The sequence below is a fragment of the Heterocephalus glaber genome, unplaced genomic scaffold (genome assembly GCF_053883595.1).
Source record: "Heterocephalus glaber isolate CG9 unplaced genomic scaffold, H.glaber_assembly_v1.0 deba00001067, whole genome shotgun sequence".
Classification (NCBI taxonomy): Eukaryota; Metazoa; Chordata; class Mammalia; order Rodentia; family Bathyergidae; genus Heterocephalus; species Heterocephalus glaber.
This window is the reverse complement of record NW_028258187.1, coordinates 6,518,812-6,539,934: the sequence shown is the minus strand read 5'-3', so window position 1 is coordinate 6,539,934 and position 21,123 is coordinate 6,518,812. Positions and strand designations below refer to the sequence as shown.

The 21,123-nt window shown below is 39.4% G+C and overlaps 1 protein-coding gene across 1 annotated transcript in view; it reads right to left on the bottom strand.

The window, feature by feature from the left end:
* The window catches only part of Ush2a (usherin), a 692,185-nt gene that overhangs the window by 95,835 nt on the left and 575,227 nt on the right, over window positions 1–21,123 (bottom strand). Inside the window, exons 58-59 of the mRNA XM_013066500.3 lie at window positions 10,488–10,646; window positions 8,814–8,976 (exon numbers count right to left, since the gene is read on the bottom strand). Coding sequence (XP_012921954.2) covers window positions 8,814–8,976; window positions 10,488–10,646 — 322 coding nt within the window. The remainder of the gene's footprint in view (window positions 1–8,813; window positions 8,977–10,487; window positions 10,647–21,123) is intronic.

Below are 21,123 nucleotides of genomic sequence, written 5' to 3'. Positions count from 1 at the left end.
CTCCTTAGATCTTTTGCAAATGGGAAGAGGAACAAGAGATGAAGCAGGGAGAGGAGGGGAAGGAGATGAAAAAAGAATGAAGATGTGTTGTGTACATGTGTCCTCTCCCCTTGATGAATGTGATCATTACTTATTGCAAATATGTACTCATGAAAATAAAAATTTTAATTCCTGGTGCCAGGGATTTGGCTCAGTGGCACTGGGCCTGCCTTGCAAGTACAGGGTCCTAAGTTCGATCCCCAGTACAGAAAAAAAAATTTAAAAGGTGCATAATTCATGGAAAATATAACATAAAAATAAAATAAGTAAAATATCACTCTTAATCATATTGTTGTATTATTTTCCAGACTTCTTTCTTTTAAAAAATATGCGATACAAGGAAACATATTCTTTAAATGTTAAAAAAATACAGAATTCTGTACTAAGCACTGTTAACACATTTCTGAGTATTTTCTCTGCCTGTGTTCGTGTGTGTGTGTGTGTGTGTGTGTGTGTGTGTATGTGTGTGTACTGTAGTCATATTGGGGTTTCAGTTTTTCCAAACTATATATTATTAGGGGCTGATATTGGGGACACCCTTGCCCCTCTGTGGTAGGTAGATTGTAGTGGGTCCCATTTGTGTATGTCTTTGTGTCCATGCTCTTTGCTCCTGTGCTCCCAGACCCAGTGAGCGTGGCTCTTAGACTGTCCTGGGCTAACAGGACAGCAGGGAGTGTGCCAACTGCAGAGAGTTGGAGCCGTTTGCACATGGAGCTGGCCTTGCTGCTGTTGGGACAGGCGATCTGGGTGTGAGAAGCCCTGGCCAGCATCCTGAAGGATGAGGCCCACCAGGAGAAAGCAGCCCACCATTCCTATTTCCTCTTATGTAGTACAATGCAATGTTTTGCTTTCATTTCTAGAATGTTTGAAAAATGTTTTAAATGCACTTCCCACGTGTCACATATTTTCTCTTCAGTTGGATTTTCTCCTCTTTAATTAAACCACAGTTCCTCAAAATAAGGGCCACTCTTCCTTACATATGTGTTGTTATTCACCAACAAACCCTTGTTAAGCACTCAAACACCAGGCCTTGCCTCAGAAGCAGGGCCATGGCAATGAACACACCCTACCTAAAGCAGAGCAGAGCTGAGGGGACAGGGCAAAGCTACATGAAGATTAAGGAAAACAACAGGACCGGGAAGACAGTGGAATTTACTTTAGAGACACTCAAAGGGAAAAGTCACACTCATCATAGGGATCTCTGAAACCTAAGAAGATGCAGAGTACCCTGAAATAATTCTTTCAAGTGCCTGAAAATGGGATTATTTCATCTCTTTAGATTTCGTTCCATTCAAAACGAGAGCCCGTGCATATTCTTTTGGCGCTGAATAGGTAATGCATTCAACATCTAAGCAAGAGAAATGGAATTGTCAGTTGCTAGGATTGCCCTCGGTAGATATCTGGTACTTCACTTGGAACAGTTCTTTGTTCATTTGGAGGTAAAATCATGAAGCAGATCTGACAAAAGAGAGAAGGTCCCAGGAATCGGCTTTGCTATCCCTCTGCAACCCCAGCACTGGAGCTCGGTACATCTTCAATATTTTTTAAATGAATGGCTCAAAAGTGTATAATTTCATGAATTTTCTATATCTCTGCCTATTTCTGTCAGTTTTCGTATTTTATTAGGGTAAAAATCTAGCTTGGGAAGGATGTAGCCGAGAGATGGACTCTCCTCTTTCGGCTCACTCTTGAGGTGAGAAGAAAAGGATGAACACATCAGTATTTTCCAGGCTGCTAGGGATATTTAATTAACACACTCTTCAGAGGCTGGAAAACGCACACGCTGCCATAGCAAATTAGCCAGCTCCATCCAAACCTAAAGGGTGATTAAGACAAAGTAAAAGACAGCACCTTTGCACAAAAGGCAGGGTATGTAAAATCTTTGGCTTTGGGAGTTTGATGAGTCTCAAGTTGATAAATCACTATGACCTAAGTATGAGCAATGACAAACGTCCTGCTGGAGGCTATTGAGGCTTCGTGGGTCCCACTCAGTGACCTGCAATTACAGTCAGCAGCCCACCTCATTATCCCCGCTACCATGCGTGGACCAGATTCCGCACTCCACGTCGGTGGGCAGAGTTTGGCCTTTGTGTGTGCTGCAGATCTCAGGTACCAGGTGTGTCATTGGGAGGGATCCATCCTAATGAGAACCCCAGGGCTCAGAGCCAGGGACTCCTCTCAGTGATTTTCAAAAACCTGTTTGCTAGGAAGATAATAAAGCAAACAAACCTGCGAAGTACTTTGGGGAAAATAACACTTTCTATTTTGTCTTGCTTCAGCCTTACTATGACAATTCAATTAATTTTTATTAAACCCTCATGAATTCCTAAATTGAGATATAGCCATAGTTTGCATAAAACTGACATTCTTTAAAAAATTGCCTGAAAGTGTGAATTTTTAAAAATGTACAGTATTTAAGAAATTAAGTACAATGTTAGCAGCAACATTCTCCACCACAACAATGGAAACATACAGCCTGATTAATGTATTTCTTCTCACCACTGAATACTTAATAAATTAATATCATAGAGGGGTAAATGTCCCATCTGTGCTGCTAAAAACCAGAATCTCCTTATGTCTGAACACACTTTGAGCAGAAGTGATTGAATAGCCCACAATTATTCCTAATCTATTTAAAATTTAGACCTCCACTATTTGTTTAGCTGGAAGTGTTTCTTCTTAAAAACAGTCTGTTTTTAGAGAAATCACATTTTTATTTCTTTGTCAATACCCCAGTGGTTATTCTTTTCGTATGCTCATTTGGGAGATCCTCAGTAATGTATTTTTCCAACTAGAATAAACCTAATGTTTCCCCCACCAAGCAGAAAAGAAAAATAATTGTGAAAACTAGGAAATGTATATTTTAGAGGTCATTTGTACATATCTTGTCTTGGTATAGGATAATCTTTTTAAGAGCACCATACTTTCCTCCCAGCAACTGCCATCCTTTATCTTCAAGAGCAGCTGAAACAAAATCCTAAAACTGAATGCATTTCACATAACAATTTCACCACTCCACCCCATGAAGACCATTAAAACACTTGGAATTTAAATGAATATCCAGAAATACCTGTAGTCAAAAGAGACGGGTGCAGGTCCTGCCTCTACCACTTAGTTCAATGCCCTCGGGCAATTTATCCTGTGACCTCTATTTAATTTTGTAAATTGGAGTTAATAACCTCCTAGTACATCACAAACCTCCCAGAAGTCTTGTGTGAGTGCAATCGAACACTGCAATGCACATGGGTAAAATGTAGTGCACGATACACCACTGAAGTTATCACTGAGATGATGTTCAAAGTTTTGCTTAGGCCAACATAGCTGGCAGGTAGAGAAAGATGGCCTGGAACGCCGAGGTCTTCCTAGCAGTCCCCATGAGGATAAATGCAGATCCCAAGCTGGAGTGCTGCTGGACGAAATGGAAACACGGGTGGTGTGCAAAAAGCCCACCGAAAGCCCACTTACCAAGCTTTATGATCTGAGTGGATGTTTTGGTATTGGGTAAGAGATGTCAAACACTTCCCCCTAATTTTAAGTGAACCCCTTTAAAATTGCTTTAGTGATTCTCCATGCAACTGGCCTAGTCTACCCTTCAGGATTCACTTCCTGAAATTTCTATTCCCAGTTTATATTCCAGTCATGATCCGAAGCTTGTCGACAGCCCTCTGGTTTACAATATCTGAAGCTTCCATGGCTTTGGAAGCCATTAATTCTGTTTCCCATGCTTCTTCTCATGTTCTTTCCTAGTCCTGTCCTTTCTGTATTCTGACTCACTCTCAAACTTTACTCCTAAGCCTCTTTCTCCAAAAGCCCTTCCTTTGCTTTGGTCCCAGAGTTATCGTGCCCTCCCAAAGCTTTTCTTTTTTGACTCACTTGTCACACTATCTTACAATGTGCCTTCCTTTTTCTATCTGTCACACCACACTACAAGGACCTGTAGCCCATGACTCCACCTCAGTCTTCCTCAGTACCTAAGGAGATGCAGGAAGAATGTTTTGAAGCACTGACTGGTTGACTAGAAGAATCCCAAACTCTACGAAACCCAGCTAAATAGAAAACACATGCCTGTTTTAAGTTATTGTCTCTGAGCTCTAAATCTCCCCTTCTAGATTTGACTTTTATGATGGTGCAGCTGGGACCAACCCTGAAATGCACCTTTCCTCTTTACAGAGGACTCTATGCTGAGCTCCACCTATAGGGGGCGCCAGAGGGTGGTCAGGAAGCAGAAAGGAAAAAGCAAATGATTCCCCTCTGCTTTGTTTGGAAGCTGTTAATGTGAACGTTTCCCCAGTAAGGATTCTCCCACATGGGAGTAGCACTTCCTTCCCCTTAGGAGCAGATGTTTCTAATATGCTATTTTTCTTACACTTGAAACTCCAACTCCATTTCACACTTCCCCAGACATCTGCACCAGTGGCAGGAGCATCCCCCTTGGAAGTCTGGGTCCTGGCTACCACGGTTCCCTCCCCTGAATCTCTAAGATTTAATGATTCTAACCATTTCCCATGTTCTCTTAGGCCTAAGGGTAGCAGCTCTTTCATGCAGTTGGCACCTCTACGATATCTTAGAGTTCTCTTTTTATTCTTTCACTTACTTAGTTAACAAATTTATAACTAGTTACTAATTATTTATATTCTTTTTTTACAGCAAATCTTTATTGATACATTTTAGATATACACAATGATAACACTCATCATAGGGAATTTATTCTTTCTGTTGGTATAACTGGTATGAGTTCTCTTTCCTAATTATACTTTGATCCCCACAGGAAATGATGCTGATGTTCCCAGGAAGAAGGGAACAGGAAGTGGTACAGAGGGTGAGCTCAATGCTGGGGTGTGTGGCAGCAGTAGAGTGCTTGTCTAGCATGTGGAAGGCCCTGGGTTCTGTCCCCACTACTAAAGGGAAGGAAATGAGGCATAATAGATTTGCAACTGGATTCACTAAAATTACCATATTATCTTTACTATATAATAGATTGATTGTGAAAATTAATTTGAAGACACAAATGAACAACAGAAGTATTTAAAAGAACCATCAATAACCTATAACTTGGAGATGAGTCCTGTTAACATTATTTTGGTATCTAACAATCCCGACATTGTTCATGCACATAAAAATATGAAAACATACTATATATTTGAATAAAACAGGCTCACACTAGGCCTATTGTCCTGCAAACATCTTTTATTAGCATGAACCTCTTTCCTTGTCCTTAAATACACATCTACAACTGTCAGGTTTGCTTTCCTAAAGCAAAGCTTTGGACAGCACATCTAAGATACCTTCTTATTTTTATTATGCTTCTCCTCCAACACAGTACTTTGACATTTACTGCTTCATTTTCTTCTTACAGACTTCAGGGAGACTGATTATCTTCTATGTTTATGAACCTAACTTTACACAAAAATAGAAGATGAGAGAACAACTGATTTGCTCAAGTTCCCATAAGTAATAAGTGGCAGAAGTCTCATCCCATGACCACAAATCCCATATTTTTTCCACTGGATCATATGTAGAAGAAATAATTGATGTGGTTTTTTTTTTTTGGTTCCGGGGATCGAACTCAGGACCTTGAGCTTGCGAGGCAGGCGGTGGAACCACTGAGCTAAATCCCTGGCCCTGATGTGGTATTTTTAATGTGGCCACAAAATGGAGACTTTCCTTAATATGTAAAGAGCACAGATAAATTAACAAGAAGTACTCCAACATAACAGCATAGATAATACAATTCCTTTTACGTAAAGGAAAATATAAGTAGAAAGTATCAATGTTAATTTAAAAAAATTAATAGTATTCACTTCTTTCAATGAGAATTATGTATGCATGAGAAGGTTCTTTTGTATTTTCTTCCCATTTGTACAGAATTTACATGGTGTTGGTGTAAAATTTTTGTCTGTAAGTGTACATCGTGGAAATATTTTTATTGATTTTATAAAGAAAATGCATGAGATTATAAACCCATGCAATTTTGCTTCATTAAAATGGAAGTGCCTAGCAAGAGCAGATAACTTTATTGTGTGTCTTGTGAACTCTCAAGATAATGTTCTGGATGGATTTTGTAGCTGAAAGTGAAGAGATTTCTGCCGGTTATAAAGTTATTGACCCGAGATAAGGGGAGGGGCACCTGAAGAATCTCCATACAAACTAAACTCTCTGTGAAGAGGAAGTAAAAGCCCCAGGTGGCTTTGTCTGCTCTGTCAATAAATCAGCTGCAAAACGCCAAATTCAATTTTGTCCCTATTCTTTGTCACAATCTTTGTAAGAAATCTTGCTTGTGTGACTCACAGGTACCCAACAAAGTAGTGTAGTTAACAAGTGCAGTAAGCTACAGTAGCCATATGAATGGTTTGTCTCTAATCGGTCGTTTCATTTTGTTACTGAAGTGATGAACATCTTATCTCCTTATTAGGACAGATACTTCTTTCTAACAGGATGATATCCGGAGGCAATATTTAAACAATAGAAGAGAATCACAGAAAGAAAAATGGTTTGCGGGAATTGGTGAGAACAGAATGAAGAGCATATTCCAAAGGAGATAGGCAAGTTGCCTTCCTGCAATTTAGTAAAAATACCAGCATGGGCCAAACCTTCCCTTTGGTTTGAGCTAAATGTATTTCCTTTGGTGGCAATAGAAGAAAGAGGCGGCCAATGATGAAGCAGAAATTACATGCCATAACCTCCTTAGAAATACTGCAGGCCATGGCTGCAACTATAGAAGGGGCTCTGCGTCATCTCAGGATGAAAAAGAACTGTGTGTCTCCATTCTATTCCTGTCCTTACAAATTTCTGATTTTTTTTGCAGCTATCTAAGAAAAATTTGATATTGTTGTTGTCTAAGCACATTTAAACTTCAGCTGGAATAACTGCCGCGTGATTCATGCCTATGTAGGTGAATATAACGATCGTATCTGGAGCCCAGCACGCCATTTTCATTTCACTTTAAATAAAAAACAAAATGTATCTATGTCAGTCAGTGCCCTTCTGCTGTACTCAGAGGTATCAAACAGGCTACAATTATGATTGTGAAGTGATTGTGTCACATTGGAGGAAGGTTTATTGCTTTTGAGTGTGCTAGGCAGTAACATACTCTGCTTCATATTACTCTTTATATCATTGTTTGGCTGTGACTAGAATAATCAAATGCCATCAAATGCTGTCAAATTCAATTTACAGTATTTTTCATTGAAGCAGGCTTTCTGCATTATATTTCCTGTTTTCTTTCTCTATAGCTGCCATGGAATAGTCACTGTAATCATGAGCTTTATTTACAAAAGCAACAGAGTGAAGCCAAGTCCTGCTTGCTAACAGATACTTTATTTCCCTTTATTCAGCATAGGAATTTGATGTGCTTTTCTCATACAATTAGCATTAAGTAGGTGAAAGAAAACTATTTTGAGAGGATGGGCATTTTAGAGCCTGCACTAATGTGCTTAGCGTAAAATGTAAATTCACATTAGCCATTTTCACATGTTCATGTTATTTGAATCAGAAATATTATTCTTCAAATTAATGTTTGCTGAGAAGGAATTTGGCTTGCTCATTTTCAGTAATGTCATTTACATAACCAGAAATGCAATAGTCCTTTCTCCTTTCACAACTTTTCTACAAGCCCTTTGCTCATCACGGTCAATGGATCTGAATCAAAGGGTTTCCATATCCAAATTGCAAAAGGAGGTGAAAGTTAAGTTTCACTAAATGGCCAGGGTATAGGACCAAATAAAAGAAAGTGCCAGGCTGCCTTTGAGAATAACAAAAACTTGAAGATAGGAGGAGCTGATAAGAGCTGTACCTATGTGTCTAAGGTAGACATTGCTTTCGGAGCGGGACTTGCAAACTGCAGAGCCTAGATTTGTGCTACTGTTTGTCTTTTATTTTCTTTCACTTGTTCTCTTCAATACTGGGGATTGAACCCAGGGCTTTGCACTGAGCTACATCCCCAGTTCACGTTTTAATTTTTATTTTGAGACAAGGTCTCCCTAAGTCACGAAATTGCCCAGGCCGGCCTTGAACTTGTGATCAATGCTCCTGGCTCAGCCTCCCAGCTTACTGGGGTGACACGCTTGCACCACCACACTCGGCGGAGGGTGAGTCTGTCTTTCCTGTTGCGGATCCAGCTCTGACCGTTTGCACCTGGGTTTTGTTTTACTTTTTCTCACTGCTATTGTCTCTGTTGCTGCCTGCCCCTCATCCTCTCCCTCCTCCCTCCCTCCTCTCCTCTCCGTCTCCTCTCTCTTTGTCTCTTCAATCTCTCCTCCAAATCCCTCTTTTCCTCTTCTTTCTTTTCGGTACAGTAGACCCACTTAACAAATTCCGCACATGATGGTGAAAGTTGCCCGCACACCATCTGACCAACCAGCGTGGACTCAGTGACTCCCTAGAGAGCTGGGGACCAAGCCACAGCAACCTTTCCGCCTGCTAAAGAGGCCGCCTTCCCGCCTCCATGTCACATGACCGGAAGTGGCAGGCTTTCATCCGGCTCTGGTTCCGCCTCTGGGAAGACTTTATCATCTGGGTCAGCCTACTCCGGGGGTTTGTTCTACTTGTTATCATGGGCTCCGAGGTCTTAGCTTTCGCACTGATCTCAGCCACAGAGGTATGCACCGGGGCCTGTGGCTCCTGTCTTTGGATAATGCATAGAAGTTCTCAGCACCTGCCTGGTCTGTACCAAGTGTGCTGTAAAAGCATGAATGCCCCTCCACCCCAGTGTGGAAGTGTTTGATGTGACTGTCTTGGAACAGTGCGTATTCCTATAAAACTAAAACCAGTCTTACCTGTGAATGAAGTAGTTAGTGATGATTCCATTTGGCTTTTGAGGTGGCATCCATTGGACCTTTATGCACCTTGACCCCAGCACCTTGAGAAGAGGGGGACTAAGATCCTCCGGGGCTGCTTCAGAGGTCTTGACAGACACCTTACTGCTAACTCCACAACTTCCTTGAAAAAAGAATTAAAGTCTTTAATAGTTTGTTAAGTGAGGAAGACAGAGTTAGTTGTGTACAGAGCAGGGCATACAATACCCTGAAATCATCGTGTCTCAGCTTTTGTCTACATATTTATACACGTGTTAGACCAATGCTATACATAGCTATAAAATTTGAACATTTAAATAGGCCATATTTTTAGAAAACTTATTAATAAATCACGTATTTATACAGGCATAGGCAACCAAGCATATGCTTTTTGGAACTAAGATTTCCCTAGTTTATTGGATCCTTCTAGTCAAAAACTGATAATGCATGTGAATCTCACTAGTGTTGACTTGGTCTACACATCTTGGACATGCTTAATATTTTATTTTTGCCAATATTTTTAATAAATAACTCTTCTTCACACAGGAATTAAACAATTAGAAGGACACTGTGCCTGTATAACCCCATTTCAGGGACATGGAAATCAGAAGTTGACTTTTCCCTTAAATCAAGAAAACATTAATTTAAAGCTAGTCCCATGTTAATCCGCTGAAGACTGGGTCAGGAAAAACAACATCTTTCAAGAAAGTTGCCATGATCTAGAAGTAGAGAAACATTCCAGCAAATGATCTCATGCTTTTTGCTCCTAACTTCATCCATGGGAACTAGCACTTGTGTGGGAGCAGAAATTCCCACAACACTGGAGTTGACGTGCAACACAGGAGTTCCCACATACACGCAGCACAAGATTGGAAAGTTTCTGTGGTGTGATGTGAGGCAAATGTTTTGTGCACCAATATGAGCTACATCTTCAGTTAGCTGTTAGGAGTTACATAACATATATGGGGACTATACACTCATATGTGAATGTACCTATATCTCTCATTCTCTGTATTTAATGTAAAATGAAGATAATCCAATAATGAATGTATAGCTCTCTCGATTCCTTGTTCTCCTCCTAAATCTCAGTTTACATTTAACCAATTATCCCCTTGGCAGGACTGAGGGAATGGGCAGGTTTTCCCTAGGGTGACAGATCTCTGTTGTGACACTGGACATCGCCTAAGTCACAGAATTCAAGGTGACAGTTTAGGCACATGACATAGGGTTCAGGGAAGCTGTGTAAAATATGTAAGATTCATTTCTGGTGACTCAGCTTTTGAATAGCTTCTCCTTTATCCTGATTAAATTTAAATAAAACCAAAGTGAATACATTTTCTTGAAATTTTTGTGACCCCCACTTTGTTTCTTATTACCACTATCTCCTTTGAGTGGGGTAGGGCCTTATAAAACAAGACTTTACAAAACCACCATTTTTAATACATTTAAATATTTATGATTTAATGTGCAGAAATGCATAATGCCTCGCTCGATGCCAGGCTCTGAGTTAACTGGGTAAACAGTCCACTACAAATACGAATTGCAATGTTAGTCTTTGTATGTGAACTGAGGGCCTGTTCCGTTTTTAGTGAAAAAAAAAATTGTTTGTGAAATACTTTCCCATAAAAGCCCAAGCCAAATGTCTGAAAGGCTCACCGTTTTGACATGCTTGTATCCTTATCTTATACTGTGAGAAAGGAGCCAGATTTTCCAGAAGGGTGGATTGTTGGTGAGCGACAGAGAAGGTCAGAGGTGTGACACTCCCATCATTGAGTAGGACGTTGTACTCCACAGGGATTTGGGGGATGAGGATCCCTTTAGAGAAAGAAAGAGGAAGAGGGAGGGAGAAGCACATATACATGTGTTATAAGGAATGGTCAACAACCATTTGTCCTTTCAGAAAAACGTACATTGAAAACCTTGCAATTGAAAGGTAAATACTTGCTTTACACACCAATTAAAAGCTGCACAAAACCTAAGTTGCAAAATATCAGACTGTCTGTTCCAAAAGTAAGAAATGTGCTGTACCTGCTTCTTAGAAATTGTAATATTTCTGTGCAAAGATATACCCTACTGGTGAGCCAAACTAAAGGCACATTTCACTTTTAAAAAGACAAGGCAATTAGGAATGGTATCATGTATTTTTCTAGGTTTACTACTCTTAAGGTACATAAAAAACGTCAGTTGTGCTTGTGACAATAATTTTTCTATAGAGCATTGTGTATGCATCCTGTCTGACACGGATCCTTGACATAATAGTCCATAAAGTCCCCAAATAACAGTCTACCTAGAGAATTCCCAGTGCATTAATTGCTGAGTTGAGACAGTCCACTCAGTCAGACTTATGTACCTCAAATACATATGAAATTTGGGTCCAATAACTGTCATTTTTCACCACTGCTTCCTAAAGAAAAGAGGGCTTGTCATTTTTTTACAATCTATTTACATAATTAAATGCCTGTTCAGTTTTATTTGGTCATGACCAACATGCATAGTTTTTCAGGGAGAGGATGGGAGCTTAGAATGAAGAATATAATGGAGTTTCCTACAAAATTGTTTCTCTGATCTGAGAACTTGTAACACTGGGGCTCAGTTACCTACCTTGTACTTGATAAGTCTGTGTGTACTATAGAAACAATGGAATGGGCAGACAGTGTCTCTGAGAAAATAGCACAGGATTCAGGACCCAAGAGAGATGAGTTCTAAAGAAGGGATGTAGCTGTAGCTCCGATGGTTAAGGGCAGAAGAGACTGCACATGCCAAGGATGCTGAGGATTTTGTGCAGTGCAGATGGAAATAAATCTTTGAAGTCTTTTATCATCAGTAAAAGGACTGACCAACTGGTTCCTCTCGAAAGGAGCTAAATAAATTGTGCTGAATTTCACAACCTAGACTGAGAATTTTTATTTTGAATTTAGAGTATCCTACTTAAACTACATGTTTCCTAATTGTTGAAACTACTACATCATATTATTGATTCCTAAATTCTTATCTCTGGCTTTACAGAGATTTGAGTTAAGATTTTCAACAGCCTACTGGACATTAAACATGATATCCCACAGAGATCTCCATGTCAACAGAAGGTCCAAAACAGAAATAGCTGTGTTTTCCACTTCTTCTCATGCTCTTCCTGGGCTCCTCCTTCAGTTAACAATAATGCAGTCTCCCCATTTCCACAGCTGCGGTACTGACCTTAGAGTAGGCCCTGCTTTCTTCACTTCCAAACTCGTGACCTCTACTATTTATTATTTCTTTAAGAAATTGTAGCCTTTCCCCTCCTTTCCTGAATAGCTCTTTGTCATACACAATAAATACATGCATCCTGGGACATCAGTACACACACATATCAGTTTTGGATTAGTTTTGATCCTTTACACTTTTCTCCCTCTCTTCTCTCCCATCCCCACATAGTTCTAAGATTCTGAAGGAATTAACAAGATCCAACCTACATTTTTGGAAGATGACAGTACTGGCAGGTAAATGATGGATTAAAAGTACTAGAGACAGGAGATAAGGAGAGCAGTGGGCACCATCCCTTTTCATGCCAGCAGGATGCCAATTTCATAAAGCCAGAGCTTTCTTCTTTTTCTTAGTGTAGCTCCTATGTCTAGCTTTTAGCACAAAGTAGTAGTTCAATAAGTATTAGTTGATTGAATTTAGCTTCAGGAGGATGCTGTAAAGGTAAATGTTATTAACTTCTAAAAAGAAAATTAAGGCTCAGAGAAGTTAAGTAACTTGTTCTAGGTTGCACATGGATTAACTGGGGCAGCTATGACTTGAATTCAGGCTGATCTGGTATCAAAGCTTATCCCTCTGTACTTATGCTCTCTCTTGGTACTGTGGTCTTTGGGTAGTTTAGGGAAAGTGAGACCTCTACAGGTGGGCAGGACAGTTCAGTTCTCAGAACTGACTGGGTGCAGGGGAACTAATGATGGACTGGTTAGAATCTCCATTCATGGAGCAAGCAAACTATCAGTGGCTATTTAAAGTTCTGAAAATCAAGTCTCCTAACCTGATGTACATGTACCATGGGTGCTTGTGGGCTCATGCCGAAGTATATTCAGAGACAAGAAATATTGCACCTGCTGCTGGAACATCACTTTGACTTGCAAAATTTGGGCAGTGTGCGATTTTCCTAGCTAAGCCCAGGAACTCAGCAGAATCTCACTTTTACTTATCTCCAAAAAATGGGTCTGAGTTTTTCTTCCTAAAATGTTTGAGGTGAACTGAGATGTTTAAGTGAAAGAAATCAGGCAGTATCACATAGCTGTCTTCTATGAGAAACCCAAAATATAAACAATTTAAAGACCAAAATAAGAGACAGATGATAGGAAACTGGGAGACAGACTTTGTGGAGATGGGAAGGGATCTGGGGAAAGGGTAGAGATGGTAGGGTAGGGAAGGGAAATGGAAGTAGACATAATCAAGACGCAGCATGCCAAGTCCACAGGATGAATGAAGTTATCATGTATCAAAACGCACACCAGTAAACAAGAAACTTGTAAGTGTGGTGACTAACTACAACTTTTGTAAGACACTGTAAAGTAAAGAGATCTGATGTCACCTTAGACTGAAGCAACTGTATGACCCCAGGAAATGTTCAGCTGATACAACAGTGCGGTGACAAGTACTGCTCATGATGTCCTCAAAGTGTGATTTTTCCCTAGTCTCTCCCATTGCTTTAAAAGGAATTCACCCTAGGTATCTGCCCCAGGCATGGAGCTGACAAGTTGTCCTGGTTTGTGATCCACCTCAGTCTCAGGCACTAGAGAATTCTGTACTATTTTTCCTCCATAAAGGGGAAAAAAGATGTCATGATACAGACTGGGTAGAACATTTAAAAAATTTCATTTTTCTTTATTGGTATAGCAAATACACATGATGGGCTTATTTCAAAGTTATTCTTCAAGGGCTAATTCTCAACTTCAAGACAAAACTGGGACTGTTTTTACTGCTCCCGACAAGACTGCTGTAATTAAAATGAAGTTTGAGAGTTGTATGAAGAGAATTGATTACATAGACCGTTTGAGACTCTCAGTTCATTAATGGGTGAGGGAAACCTAGGTGCTGTATTAGAGGTAAAATAAGAGCAATATAATCAGGCTTCCCCCACTCCCACTTAAATGTTCTTCAGAGAGTGCTGCTTGAGGTAGTAAAAAAGATTGAAGAATGAATCAGGGACCCTCTCGGTTGGTTTCCAATTTGACCTTTTAGCAGGAAGATGCGTTTATGGAAATTTCTGTCGTCCAGGGTATTTTGCAATGTCAGGGCATTCCACCGCACATTTTGAGCAACTCCTCCTTATGGTAATCCCGACAGGTCAGGAAAGAGGCTCTGTTTTCACCCACATGTTTATTATAAAATGAAGAAGAAGAAGAGCTAGGATGCTGAAACTGTATCCAGGGTTAACTTTCTTCAGATCTTCTTACCACCCTGGAGTTTAACAGTATGTCACTCCTCAGCCAAGGAGATTAGTATAAAACTGTCCTCAATGATGAGTTCTATCACATATTGCTTCTCAGGTGATGGCAAATACACTGGAATAGCACGTTGAATCTGCCTTAATTTGTCAGAGAAAAGGAAGACCTCGAAGGAGTTGCAGGTTTAAAGGGAGTGCTTCAGGCAGTGTTTTCAGACTTTGTGGGACTACTGTTCATCCTGTCTTCTTTATTCCTAGAGTAGATTGTGTGGAAAATTCAGACAAACACACATTTATGAAAAATATGTCTCACTTCATTGAACTAGAGTAATTGGGATGGTGTCAGATAGGCCAGATTCTTGCTGTCCCCTCATTCCCAAGTGAGCAGGGGCACATTAAGTAGCCCAACAAGCACCCGTGTCCTCTTCTGAGTGAGTACAGTGCTAGCAGCCATTTTCCAGAGATGCGTGAGGAACAATCCAGAAGAGGTTTATAAAGCATTTCAGTACACCCCTGCAATGCAGAAAGGGCTAGAAAAAGGATACACATCCCTACCAGACAAAAGGATACGGAAAAAAATGAAATAAAAACCCAAAACCAACCATGACTCTATCCTCCTGTGCCTTCAAACACGTCTGAGCCCATTTTTCATCTGAAGTTGCTATTCCAAATCCAACTAAGTGATAGTCATTCGAGTGAATGTCTTTGTGACAATATGTTGTTCCTAGCTTTATTTTTTCATGTGTACTTGATCACGTTCCTTTGAAGACAGGAGAGTGTTCATTCACCCCCAGCAGTGTGTGAGACTGGATCTTCCTCCGATCCACCTGAGCTCACTGCCCTGTGTCTTCAGTCTTTTTCTACTGTCTGCCTCGGAAATTCTGCCCATCAAAAGGACGGAAACCAAACTGCACTTCTATCGAAGTTCCACCAGACATATCATCAGGCTCTAGGCTGAAACATGGTGAACCAAAGCCTGAATCTGGGAAGTGTGTTTTTCACCTCATGGTTAAACAGCAGTAAATGTCCTTTCCATATACCTAGGAGGTAGAGAAAGAGAAAATGCTCCTTAAGCTGTGAGCACCTCAGACACTGACATGTGCTTAGGAAAGAGGCCCCTCCGCTGTCATAATTTGCAGGGCTGTGACATGGAAGTCTCCTGAGCTCCTGCTAACTGTACACCATCTGCAGTGAGTCTGAAGCCCTGAGCCCCCTGGTATCCGGATGACTAAATGAAATGAAATGGGCATATTTGTTAGAGTCAGCTGGGAAACCACACGACTTGGTTAGTTCCCGAGTTCATAAATTTATGTCAGAGCAAGAGGTGCCTTGGAAGCTCAAGTGAACCAATTTACCCTAAGTGCAAATGGCAGTTTTGTTATTTGGTGTCAAAGTTACCAGTCGCACAATGACAAGCTGCCATAACATATTTTCTTGTTCACTAAGGAACAAGGGTTTTGTTGGTTAATATTCCTGGCAATGCTCCTTTTCATAATTTACAACAACTAGATGCTGATAGGTTATTTAACATTTATGAAGTTAAGATGTAATCAGAAAAACCCTGATTATCTTTACAAATAAAAAAGTTAAATTATTCAACTTTTTTTTTTCTCCTTGGCTTCATTTCACAGCAGGTGCATACTTTACAATGGGACAAGTCAATCAAATCATCCTTTTGAAAATCTTTTTTTAGGAGCCAGAGCAGGAACAATTCTAAGAGGAAAAACCATTAATTCAGTTTGATGGTTGAATTGGCTTCACTGGTTGCACTAAAAACAGTGCTTTTACCACGTCAGCCTACATTCTCCTCTGTGAGGTAGGGGCATCTCCATTATACCCTTTCTGGGGTGTGAACCACAGCCACATGGAAATTGGACATAGGTTGTAGAGTGGTTTTGGTCTTCAGTCTTTTTCCACCTTTTGAGATGGGGCTTCTGTCAGGAAGGGCAGCATTCCATTCCTCCCTGCAACTCTGTGGCCGAGCATCCCTGTCTCACCTGAACTTAGCAGTCAGGCTCTTATTTACATTAAATGAATACAGGAATCCATCTGCAGAGAGGCAAATGAATAACCAAGAAATTGTGAGCTGCAAATAAAATGATCCCATTGGGCCACTCATAATTTCTCTATCAGTTTCTGAGCTCTGTCATACAACTCAAAAAATTATTTGCTTTCTGTACTTTCTAGGTAAAAAAAATAGCAAGAAAATGCCCCCCACCCCAATGTGGGTTGCTTACTTGATAAATAACCTAGAGAAAACAGCTTAGGATGTCTAAATTGACTTTTCATTAGTAAAATGTGTAAAACGAGGACATAGTAGATTGTTACGAGCATTAAATGAGATATATATATATCTATTTCTTAGCAAAAAGCCTAGCATATATTAAAATTCAGTAATGTAAGATAAATTTATTAATGGGCAAAATAAAACACATATCATTAAAGAGAGTTTTATATTTTCTACGGGAACTCACCAATCTGTGTCACTTAGCTATTTACAAGTTCAGAAACTGTCAATGTTGAATTGTCCCAATTAATGCAATGTAAATTTTTTAGATAGTGTAACACCAATTTTGACTTCAAATAAGTAGTACCTGATCTAATACACTGCCACTGATGAGATAACTAAATGCCACTGATGTCTACAGATTGGCCATATTGTCGCTAGCTAAAGGTTTAATTAAAATTTGATTAATACAAAGCATTTCTATTCCTAAGCAATATTAATTAAAATGATTTCTCAGCAGAAACATTGTTGCCAATTCTTTTCTTTAATAGACTAAAAGATAAATGGAACGAAAAGCAGCAGCATCTCGATATTATGCATTAAGCATAAATAACTCACCATCCTTAGTGGAAAAAGTGCATGTTGAATGCAGTGACACTATTAATTAGAACATGATGAAGGGCTAGGATAGTTCAAAATATAGTCATCATCTTGATAAATGAGAACAGCTCATTATTATCTGCAGAGTTTAAATAATTCTGAATGTTTGGATTCTTAAGCAGCCGGGATATCTATCTCCATTCTTTTTCTGAGTAAACCATTTATGTTCCATGAAGTCCTGGCTTCATAATTATCTATAATTTTTACCCACTAAGGTAACACAGCCTTTGCTGTCTTTAATATGAATGTGTGTCTTGACCCAAACTGTGAAGCTAGCAGAAGGTGAGAAGGAATGTTTAGGAATAAGCTAACCTGTTTGACACGTCATTTGTAGGTTCCAACAATAATGGTCAGCATCTATTAAGAACTAACTGTTTTACCATGCCCGCTCATGGCACATGACAACACAAAGTAGGCATTCATGTTCCCCTTCACAGATGAGAAATCTGAAACTTGGAGACATTGTGCACTTGGTCCTAGGCCACAGGAAAATCACATAGTAGGGCTCATTCTACCTAGGTCCCAATACTTCCTTTTCTGGAAGGTGAAAAAACTATGCAGCTGTAAGACAACATATGAGGTGAGATCAAAATATATGGTGAATGTTTAAGTTAAAATTTATTATAGTAAAAGTCATTGCCATGAATTCCCCTCAAAATACTTCTCCTTACTCAGAACACATTATCCCACATTCTTGCTACTTTCTGAAGCAGGTCTGGAAGTCCTCTTTCCTGAGTGTCTTTATGAGGTGTGATAAAAAAAATATGATGAATGTGGCTGTTTAGTTCCATGCAAAGAAAAGTAGGCTCTTACAACCATCACAAAGAGTCCTTGTCCACCTTATTCACTGCCTCTGGGACCACGTGATCTCCAGCTCTTCCCTTAAGTTAAACTGACCATGGAAGGTAAATGTTTTCAATGAATTCAGGACACTGAGGCAGCCAAGACAGCATGACTAAAAACCCTCACAGAGAGGATTCCAGACCTGCTTCAGAAAGTGGTAAGAATGATGGGATAAGTGTGTTTGAAGTAAGGGGAGAAGTTTGAGGGGATTGAATGGTAATGTGTCTTTAAATTTAAACACTCATTTACCCCATTTTTAAAATCACCCCCCTTGTAATCTTTGGAAAATATATGTGCCCTATTTGTCTTTAAAGGTGTGTGTGTGTGTGTGTGTGTGTGTGTGTGTGTAGGATTAAGTTAATGTGGCAGGCAAGATGGGTTTTAATAGGAAATCAAGTGTTTGAATAATTTTAAACAGGAGAATAATAAAAATTTATCTACATTTGGCTACATGGTAAGTTCTGCAAATGCCTTCATCATTTTATTCTTCCATTAATTTAGCAAACATTCTATAAGAGTATGTGTTTTGTACACCACCCGATCTAGAGGTACAGATGATACTCAGAGAGATAAAATTGTAATCTTTAAGAGGTTAGAATATTTTGGTCACATTGCTATTGACATTTGCCACATAATACTGAGCTAAGGTGGAGGGTTTGCCTGGAAGGTAAGAGAATGCATATTTAGCAAGGCTTTGATACACTCCTGGCATAATCTCCTTATAGACGACCGGAAAGTGACTCTCCTTTCCTCTCACTTAGCAAAAACCTTCTGCACCTGGAACCTGGCTTTGCTAGGCCCTGTCTATTCCTCCTAGACTTCTGGATGGGGCGGTGGAGCCTGTCTCAGGTTGAACCTGGTACCAGGTGAGTGTTTTCCCTTAGAGCATCACCAATTCCCACAGTTCATTCTGCCCCTGTCTGACCTGCTTGATAAAACATTATTCTCCCAGAATCATTTGGCTTTCACCAACTAGCTTTGTTTCTTGGCTCTCTGGGCTACTATTTCTAAAAGCAGAGTTGATGCATTATATACCTGATAATTTTGGGGTAGTAAATGAAAAGCTCAATGTGGATTTAAGGGTTAAGCCAAAGACAGGAAGGAATTACCCTTTAAGGTAGTAGTAGAGAGCAGAAGCGGGCTCTTCTGTGAGACCTTGAGCACATTATACCAGCTCCTTGAGATTCACATTTCTTAATATGGGAATAATAATATTGTCTGTCTCTTTGGGTTTGAATGAGAATTAACAGGGAAAAGTGCTTATGAAAGTATTTAGCACATAGTAGGAATTTAACAAATGCAAATATAACAAGTGAGATGAGTGTGTATGCAAGATGTTTGCTAACAGGATCACAATTATTCTTCCCTTGGGCATTTTCACATGTTCTATAGACCTCACCCTTTTCGCTAGTATTATTTCTTTTTTTTTTTGGTACCAGAGACCGAACTCAGGACCTTGTGCTTGCAAGACAGGTGCGGTGCCACTGAGCTAAATCCCTGGCTGGCTTGTATGATTTCTAAACATGTATTAAGACATATTTTATTGATGGCTGTGGAACCAAACACCAGATAATTGTTAAGGTAATTTTTCTGTTGTCTAGCAACCATATAGACTTTTTTCTCTCAGCAACTTCCCTAAGGTTACTGTCTAGAGTTACTGTTCATATTGACCATAAAATGGAGGCAAGTGAAAAACAGCAGCTCAACCACTATTTTGGGTTCTGGTGTTCAAGAGAAACTTGCTTGGTTTATACATTCAGGGAATTGTTTTAATTGACCACTTCTGCTCGCTTTGTGTGATCCGTGGTTACCAAATGTGGAGGACCATCAGAGTCAGATGAGGAACCTTTGAAAACTGTCTAGACTTCTTGACTTCCAGGAGATTCTTCAGCAAATCTGGGGTTGAGAATTTGTACCCAAGCTTTCTAGGTATTTCTAATGTTCCTTCATGTTTGGAAACTGTAGACACAGGTCTGTGTTGCCCATGATTCATCTCTACTGAAGACGCAATGATTTGGGAACAGCAGAGAGAGTGTTAAATACTGAGAAAATTCCTGACTGCCAGTGCCTAAACAACTTCTATTTATAGTAAGTTTGTTTTCTTTCTGCTTAAGATACATATTTGTGAGTATTCAAGAAGAGAAAATATATTTTTATTATCCAAATCAAAACACAGCATGAGGTACTTTCCAATAAATCAGCTATTATACACAGTCCAAAGTCACCTGCTATTTATTCAGTTGAAATCCTTCTAGGCACCAGGAAAAAAGTTTCATTTAAGATTTTAATCTTTCTATATATTACAGGGCTTCTGTAGTAGAATTTGTGCCTCTGAAACTAAAAGATTGACAGGTCTGGATATTAGAGATTTATTAACCATTGGTTAAATGGTCAAAGTTATCTTCTCTGCATTTTCCCTTAGTCTGGACTGGAATGAAAAATTTCTACAAGGCTTGAGGTAGGGAAGCAAAAGTTATATTATGCAAGCAAAAGTTATGTTTTATTCCACTATACTTTTCCCAATGAAAACATTATGCATTCAACATAAAAATGTGATGTTGAACTCAAAGAAAAAAATGACATGATGCTGGGAAATTGGAAAGAAATCTGAGAAATTTACTAACCCTATCCTTCAGTAAGTGGTTTTGTCATATTGAAAGGTTGGAACAAATACATTTTTTAAAAAGAAATAAGGTAAAAATTATTTTTTTAAAAATATATCAGACTATTATACAAAAATAAGTAATGTATGACAATTACATATATTATTATTTACACATAGATACTTTTCTTATCTCAAAAATGAACACCTGAGTTTTTAAAGGTCACCTAACAGGTGGCAGTGCTGGGATATGAACCATGGTTTTCTTGTCTGTCTTACTTTAGAACTTTGTCTGGAAAGAAAAGAATTTTCAAATCTATACGAAGTGTGAACTCTTCAGAATGAAAAGGCAATTTGTATTTGAATTATGTTTAAATGGTGGTGACTGGATAAATTGCAGGACTTCCTAGGCACATGGCTGAAAAAACATCAACTTTGCTTATCGTGTTGGATTTCCCCTTATTGTTCTTTGAGAATTTGCAGTGTAGAGATCTTGGTGTGAATGGGGTAGCTTCTCCAGTGTAGGCTGAATCTGGTTTCA